The 8971-nt window shown below is 49.1% G+C and overlaps 1 protein-coding gene across 1 annotated transcript in view; it reads left to right on the top strand.

Annotated features, from left to right (window-relative positions):
* LOC122541356 (RING finger protein 225-like) overlaps nucleotides 1-8342 on the top strand; it is a 27667-nt gene extending 19325 nt beyond the window's left edge. Inside the window, exon 2 of the mRNA XM_043678048.1 lies at nucleotides 7402-8342. Within this exon, the coding sequence (XP_043533983.1) occupies nucleotides 7402-8069 (668 nt within the window). The 3' untranslated portion in view covers nucleotides 8070-8342. The remainder of the gene's footprint in view (nucleotides 1-7401) is intronic.
* The last annotated feature ends 629 nt before the right edge of the window (nucleotides 8343-8971 follow it).

Raw genomic sequence — 8971 nt, 5'->3', positions numbered from 1 at the left:
TGACAGCAAGTTCCTGTACTAGCTGTATTTCACGGACAGTAAGTTCCTGTACGAGCTGTATCACACGGACCGCAAGTGCCTGTACTAGCTGTATCACACTGACCGCAAGGTGCCTGTACTAGCTGTATCACACTGACCGCAAGGTGCCTGTACTAGCTGTATCACACTGACAGCAATTTTGTGTACTTGCCGTATTAGCTGTACAGCAAGTTCCTGTACTAGCTGTATTATACTGACAGCAAGTTCCTGTACTAGCTGTACCACATTGACAGCAATTTTTTGTACTAGCTGTATCACACTGACAGCAAGTTCCTGTACTACCTGTATTTCACGGACAGTAAGTTCCTGTACGAGCTGTATCACACGGACCGCAAGTGCCTGTACTAGCTGTATCACACTGCCAGCAATTTTGTGTACTGGCTGTGTCACACTAACAGCAAGTTCCTGTACTAGCTGTGTCACACCGACAGCAAGTGCCTGTACTAGCTGTATCACACTGACAGCAAGTTCCTGTACTAGCTGTATCACACTGACAGCTAGTGCCTGTACGAGCTGTGTCACACTTACAGCAAGTTCCTGTGTTAGGTGTATCGCACTGACAGCAAGTTCCTGTACTAGCTGTGTCACACCGACAGCAAGTGCCTGTACTAGCTGTATCACACTGCCAGCAATTTTGTGTACTGGCTGTGTCACACCAACAGCAAGTTCCTGTACTAGCTGTGTCACACCAACAGCAAGTTCCTGTACTAGCTGTATCACACGGACAGCAAGTTCCTGTACTCGCTGTATCACACGGACAGCAAGTTCCTGTACTAGCTGTATCACACGGACAGCAAGTTCCTGTACTAGCTGTATCACACGGACAACAAGTTCCTGTACTAGCTGTATCGCACTGAGAGCAAGTGCCAGGACTAGCTGTATCACATTGACAGCAGGTGCCTGTACTAGCTGTGTCCCACTGTCAGCAAGTTCCTGTACTAACTGTATAATACTGACAGCAAGTGCCTGTACCAACTGTATCACACTGGCAGTAAGGTGCCTGTACCAGTTGTATCACACTGACAGCAAGTCCCTGTACTAGCTGTATCGCACTTACAGTAGGTTCCTGTACTAGATGGATTGCACTGTCAGCAAGTGCCTGTAATAGCTGTATAGCACTGACAGCAGGGTCATGTACTAGATGTATCACACTGACAGCAAGTGCCTGTACTAGTTGTATTGCACTGACATCAAGTGTCTGTACTAGCTGTATCATACTGACAGCACTTTCCTGTACTAGCTGTATCACGCTGACAGCAAGATCCTGTACTAGCTGTATCACACTGACAGCCTCTGCCTGTACTAGCTATATTGCACTGAAAGCACGTTCCTGTACTAGCTGTATCGCACTGGCAACAAGTCCCGGTACTAGCTGTATCGCACTGACAGCAAGTGCCTGTACTAGCTGTATCGCACTGGCAGCAAGTGCCTTTACCAGCTGTATCGCACTGACAGCAAGTGCCTGTACTAGCTGTATCGCACCGACAGCAATGCCTGTACTCGCTGCATCACACTGGCGGCAAGTGCCTGTACTAGCTGTATCACAGTGGCAGCAAGTGCCTGTATTAGCTGTATCACACTGGCCGTCCTATCCTCTGCCCTGAATTCAATTTTTAAAAATCTTGAACTAAGAGTCTAATGATGACCATGAATCCATTGTTGATCATTGGGAAAAACCCACCTGGTTCCTTTAGGAATGGAAATTGCCATGCTTATCTGATCTAGGTTAAAAACAAGGACTGCAGATGCTGGAAACCAGAGTTTAGATCAGAGTGGCGCTGGAAAAGCACAGCAGGCCAGGCAGCATCCGAGGAGCAGGAAAATCGACATTTCGGGCAAAAGCTCCAATGCTTATCTGATCTGGCCTACGTGTGGCTCCAGAACCAGGGTAAAGTGGTTGACTCTTAACTGTAAATGGGCAATTAGAGGTGGGACAGTAAATGCTAGCCTAGTCAGCGACACCCTCAGGAATAAACTTTTAAAACAGTAAGCACATCATTGTTCAATCCATTTCCAAACGTTGTGGGTGAGAGAAATGCCTGTAAATGAGGAAAAACAGTATGAAATGGAAATTCTTCCTCCTACTTTATTCCCTGTATCACTGACCACTCAAAAACGCACATAAAACCCCATTGATAGAGGCAGTGACAGTGCATTCTATGAATTACTACACTTCATGACCACACGTCCTGTGTATTCAAGCTGCCTATTGTGTGTACTGACTGGTGCCACTGTGCAATTCAAACCCGACAGCAGCAGGGTCAGCGACAATGGGTTGATGTAAGTCCCAGTGCCAGCACAGAGAGTGATCAAGATCCACCCTGATGTCAGCACAGCCAGTGCCTGCCTGTTTGGAATCCCTTTGGCAGAGAAAGTGACAGTGGAGGTGGGGGAGGTTTACAGAACCGTGTCAGTGAAGGGGCTGCTCCTCAAACTTTGGTTGTCCGCTCCTCATCCATGGGCACCGGGTGGAGACAAGGGGAGGACGACTTGGAGGGGGGCCTCCTCTTGGGCCTGGCCAAGGTGGCCATCCACAGGTCTGGGCAGAGGGGCTCGTCATTCCTCACTGTCTGCCCCTCTTTCGCAGTTATGTCCACTCCTGGGGTCCCTCAGGAGGGAGCGTGTAGTGCTCACCAGCACGGTCAAAACCTTTACAGACCAGTGGGCATTGCAGGACCCTTTAATCAGCTCAGACAGTGTTATCTTAGAGTAGTAAGTTTCTATTTCATTGTATGTCTTTCCATTTGACTGCTGATTTGCATTTTATTTCAATTCAGTGCCCCAAAAGGAGCTGTTTCATTATTATTTCCAACTTCCTGCTTTAAAAGAGTAGATAGTGACGGTGGGGTGATACAGACTCTGATATAAGCATTGAGAGTGGGGCGATACAGACCCTGAAACCAGTGGATTCAATGACTGTGGGGTGATCAGCGTTGAAAGCTTGGGTTGTTTGTCACTTTGAGAGTGACTGTGGTTTTGAGGGGCACCCATGTATCTTTCACAACACAAGCTCCTTGGGAGAGACTCTCAGTAAGCGCCTGATTCTTTTGGAAGAGTCCACTTTATCAAGGCTGCCTCCATTACATTGCTATCCTGGATTGGTGGTGGACCTGGGTACCATAGGTGACAGGCTTATGGGCAGTGGCTCTGTAGCAGCAAGATCAACTTGCGTTTATACAGCAGCTTTACACCGGTTAACTATCTCAAGGGCACAGTTTCAACATCCAGCATAGCACTCCAAATCTGAACACGGGTACTTTATGGACTGGCACCACAAAATCTAGCCATTTCGTGCGAGGTGCTAATTTAATTGACTCTCCACACCCTTTCAAAGCAAGCTTGCTGTTAGCTCAGGCTAACTATTCTGTGGTTCACTATTCAATATCCGACATACCAACCAATTGTGCAAATAATGACTTGTCAGAAAGTCCCATTTTATCTGGGAATCTTGTCCACCCAGGTGTAGTTTGGATTACCTTCAGGCTCTATTTTATTTGCACACACAAGGATATTTTGAAACATTTCTTTATCAGTGTTCTCCATTGTTTCCTTTCCTTTTACTGTAACACCAAGATTCACAGAATCCTACAGTACAGGGACATGAATATGGAGTTTGCACATTCTTCCCATGTCTGTCTGTGGGTGCTCCGGTTTCCCCTCACAATCCAAAGATGTGCAGGTTAGATGAACTGACCATACTAAATTGCCCATAGTGTCCAGGCGTGTGTGGGTTAGGTGCGTTAGTCCGAGTAAATGTACAGTAATAGAGTAGGGGATTGGTTCTGGGCGGGTTACTCTTCGGAGGGTTAGTACGGATTTGTTGGGCCTAATGGCCTGTTTCAACACTGTAAGGGTTCTATGATTCTATGAATGCAAATGCAAAAACTTCCATGTAATAGTAAGCATGTAGTGAGGAGTCCTTTTGGGGACAAAGACAGTAACACATACTTGGAGGTGTAAGATAGGGTGACAGTATATAATGAGTAATTGCACCAGTGTTTCCTAAGGAAGAGAATGCTAATAACGTCTGATTGGTAAATTAATAATGGAGTAAAAATTGATCAACAGGATATACTGGAAAGGCTGCCTACATTTGGAGTGGATAAGTCTTGTGGTCAGGGTGGCTGTATGCCAGATTATAAAAGGAAGTGAGGGTGGAGTGCAGAAAGGCTTGCTATAATTTTCTAATATGGGGGGAGATACCAGAGGACTGGGGACGAGTACAATGTTTTTATTCATAAAGACAATCCTAGTAACCAGAGGTTAGCCAGTCCAACATCAGTGATGCTTGAGGTGTTGGAAACAAGAGCCAGGTAAAATATTAACAGGCACTTGGTAAGGACTTGAGTTAACGGAGGATAGCTAGTGTGGATTTGTCAAGTATGGTGATCCTAGTTACGGAGGAACTGTCTTATGAGATGTTGAGTGGGTTATAGAAGAATGACAGGAGAAAGTGAGGTCTGCAGATGCTGGAGATCAGAGATGGAAATGTGTTGCTGGAAAAGCGCAGCAGGTCAGGGCAGCATCTAGGGAACAGGAGAATCGACGTTTCGGGCATTAGCCCTTCTTCAGGAGTCGATACATCGACCTGCTGCGCTTTTCCAGCAACACATTTCCATCTATAGAAGAATGACAGGTGACCTTATTGAAACAAATTAGATTCTCAGGGTCTTGATAAGGTAGATGTGGAGAGGTTGTTTCCCCTTCTGGGAGTGTCCAGGATCAGAGGGCATTATTTCAGAATAATGGGTCACAGGTTTAAGGCAGAGATGAGGACACATTTCTTATGTCAGAGGTCAATGACTCAGTAGAATTATATACTGTACGGGGCTGTCAGAGCTGGGTCCTTGAACGATATTCAAGGCCGAGATAGGCAGAGTTTTTAAACCAGTGAGGAAATCCAGGGTTATGGGGAAAAGGCTGGATAATGGATTTGCAGATTACCAGATCTGCCATTGAATGGTGAAGCAGACCTGAAGGGCTGAATGGCCAAGATCTACTCCTGCATCTTACAGTTATATGGTTGTGTATCATAGAGTCATAGAGATGTACAGCACGGAAACAGACCCTTCGGTCCAACCCGTCCATGCCGACCAGATATCTAGTCCCACCTGCCAGCACCCGGCCCATATCCCTACAAACCCTTCCAATTCATATCCCCATCCAAATGCATATTAAATGTTGCAATTGTACCAGCCTCCACCACTTCCTCTGGCAGCCCATTCCATACACGTACCACCCTCTGTGTGAAAAGGTTGCCCCTTAGGTTTCTTTTATATCTTTCCCCTCTCACCCTAAACCTATGCCCTGTAGTTCTGGACTCCCCAACCCCAGTGAAAAGACTTTTCCTATTTACTCTATAATTTCACTGTTTGTTAATTTTCCCAGGTGCACTCCAATATCCAGCGATACATGAATTCAAAACAGCAAAGGCAGTAACTGTGCAGGTTCTCTCTCTCTCTCCTGCACTGTCCTCACCATGTGCTTCCTTTGTCTGCTCTTCTCCCTTTTAAAACTGCTGTTGTTTTGACTTTTTTTTCCCCCAAAGTTCCAAAACAATGCAACAGCATATAAAACAGTAATTGCTGCTCCTGGAATTCGAGGAAATCACCTCCAGCACCGAAAATACCTCAAAGAAAGGAGCAGCTGTTACAGCCAGACATTTTTCCCATCCTCCATCTTGGATTACCCAGAATCCTGTGTGTGATTGTGCCTTCAAGCTTGGGTACACGGCAGAGATTGGTGTGCCCCAAGGTTCAGCTGTGAGACAACAGCTTTATTTGATACATAAAAATTGACTTGGAGTTTGGAGTAATATTTCTATATTCGTTGACGATAGGGAAGGTGATAGCAATCAAATGTCCCCAGTTCACAGTCAGGCTGGCAAAATGGGCAGACAAGTGGCAGACGGAGTTGAGTATGATAGAAAGAGGGGTGATGCATTCTCGCAGAAGAGATTGACTACTCAAGAATCACAAGGGGAACAGGAGTGTATGGGCACGTGTGCTGATCTTTGAAGATGGCGGGATGTATTGAGAGGGTAGTTGGCAAAGCATATGCTATCTTGAGCGACGTAAGTCGACCTATTGAATCCCAAAGCAGCGACGTCAGGACAGATCTTTATAAAGCTGTGCTTAACGTCACAATATTGCACCCCGTTCTGGTCACCGGCCTTTAGGAAGAGTCTGGGGGTTCTAGAGTGGGTGCAGAGGAGATTTACCAGCATCGTTCCAGAAATCTCCGTGACAAGGTTAGGTTGGAGAAGCAGGTGTTCTCCTTAAAGAAGGGGGTCTGAGGGTAAATGTGGAGCAGATTATGTTAGATTTAGATAGAACTCCAGCGCTGTTCCTGGTCAGTCTGTTCACAACCTTGGCCACATTTTTGACCTGGACAAAAGCTTTTCACTTAATGAATGTGCCATCATTAAGACTTGCCGGTCTCCACCCCGCGACATCACTCGACATCTCCCTGCCCCCTCCATCTCAATGTACCTGGTGCTGAGTCCCTCAATCCGTGCTTTTGTCACTTCTAGACTTAACTATTCTAACTCTTTCTTGGCTGGATTCCCACTTCTTAGCTTCTGGAAACCCAAAGTTATCCAGTGTTGTACAACCTACATCTTAATTCACCCCAGCCTCATTGGCCTGTATTGTCTCCCAGTCAGGCAACATCTTGATTTTAAAATTCACATCCCCACATGGCCTTGTCCATCCCTATCTCTATTGTATCCTCTGGCTCCACGATCCTCTGCAACTCTGTTCTCCTGGTCCAGAAGTAAGGACACTACTGCTCCACTACAAGGGACAAATGCTGGTACTCCAGATGTCAGCCCCCACCTTCCCAATCAACCCATTCGGTAGCATTTGGGACTTGAAGCCGTGTGCACTGGACTAGAGGTAGGGACACTATTACTGTACTGAGCCCGACATTAGTAGTCTCAATGGCACCCCTCCCTCCTAATTTACCTGCTCAGAGATATACATCTCGAGAGCTGCTAGGACCTGAGGCTGAGTCTCCTGGCCCAGAGGTTGGGACACTATCAGAAGTGCACACCTCTGCAGCACGGTGGGACCTGAGGCCATGTCTCCTGGCACCGAGGTAGGGACACTACCAGAGTTACACATCTCTGCAGCACTGCGGGACATGCGGCCGGGTCACCTAGCTCTGAGGTAGGGTCACTACCAGAGTTACACACCTCTGCAGCACTGTGGGACATGCGGACGGGCCCCCTAGCTCTGAGGTAGGGTCACTACCAGAGTTACACACCTCTGCAGCACTGCGGGACATGCGTGACGGGCCCCCTAGCCCAGAGCTTCGGGACAGCAGAGTCGCCAGGACTGACAGCTGTGTTTTTGCACACAGATAACACGGGCGAGGGGGCGGAGAGGTCAGAGCCAGGCGGCGAGGACCCCGGCCTGGCCGAGAGCGGATCCTGCCCGGGGGCGTGCGAGCTGGAGTGCGACATCTGCTTCAGCGGCTTCGACAACGTCTTCAAGCTGCCCAAGCTGCTGGCGTGCGGCCACACCTTCTGCCTGGAGTGCCTGGCGAGGATCAACGTCAGCTCGGAGACGGTGAGCTCGGTCAGCTGCCCGCTGTGCCGGCGCCTCACGCCGCTGCCCTCGGGCAAGGGGCTGCCAGCGCTGGACAACAACCTGGCGGTGCTGCGGCGCCTGCCCTCCGGGATGCGCAGCGTTCCATCCATCCGGTTCAGCCGCGACAAGGGCAAGCTCTACACCACCACCAGCGGCCCGGAGCCCAGCTCCTTCCTCAAGCCGACGCAGCTCAGCAGCGTCAGCCTGAGCCTGGACGTCGGGCAGCCGGCTCACCGCAGCAGCTCGGACACCCCGCCACGGACCCTCGCCTGGCTGCCCTTCCGCTCCAGCAGCTGCTACTACGTGGCCATCGGCTTCGTACTCATCTTCACCGTGGCGCTGGTGCTCTCCGGCATCTTCCTCTTCGTCATTGTGCCCACCCGCAGCATCACCGGTGCGGGCCCTAGCGGCAGGAACGGGACCACCCAGCGCCCTTAGGTCACTCACTCTCCAAAACTCACACCCCGTCCCCTCACTGCTTTCCTGAGCGGCCAATCTCTCTCTCTCTCTCTCTCTCTCTCTCACACACACAGATACACACACACGTACGCACACACGCACAGACAGACACAGACACAGACAGACACGCACGCACCGACACAGACAGACACACACAGACATGCATAAACGGATGCACATGTGCGTGCGCATGCACACACATTATTGACAGACATAAACACACAGACAGACACAGGCAGACAGACAGACACACACACATGTGCATACACACACAGACACACGCGTGCACATACACTCACACAGACACGTGCGCATACACACCCGCGTGCACACAGACATACACACAGACACACACACGCATAAACAGATTACATGTGCGCGTGCACACGCACACATTATTGACAGACATACACACACAGACAGACACAGGCAGACAGCTACACACACAGACATACACGCATGTACACAGACACACACACACGTGTCACACAGATACACACAGAAACACACACACACACACGCATGCACACACACACAACACACACTCAAAATACCTTTTACAGAAACCTGAGGGACGGGTGGTGCTGCACTGCCACATGTAGGTGGCTTCAGGTCGTAGAAGTTCGTGGAATCCCCTACAGGGCAGGAAGAGGACATTCAGCCCATCAGGTCCTGCTCCAAATAGCATCCCATCCAGACCCCACCCCCTATCTATCCCTGTCACCCTACCCTGTCCCTATAATCCTACCCCATCCCTGTAACCCTGTACATTTACTATTGCCAATCCACCTAGCCTGCACATCTCTGGACATGATACCATGGCCAACCCACCTAACGTACACATCCCTGGATACTATGGGACAGTTTACCATGGCCAATAC

The sequence above is a fragment of the Chiloscyllium plagiosum genome, chromosome 37 (assembly GCF_004010195.1).
Source record: "Chiloscyllium plagiosum isolate BGI_BamShark_2017 chromosome 37, ASM401019v2, whole genome shotgun sequence".
Lineage (NCBI taxonomy): Eukaryota > Metazoa > Chordata > Chondrichthyes > Orectolobiformes > Hemiscylliidae > Chiloscyllium > Chiloscyllium plagiosum.
Note: the sequence above shows the minus strand (reverse complement) of the source record. Positions and strands in the feature narration are given on the sequence as shown.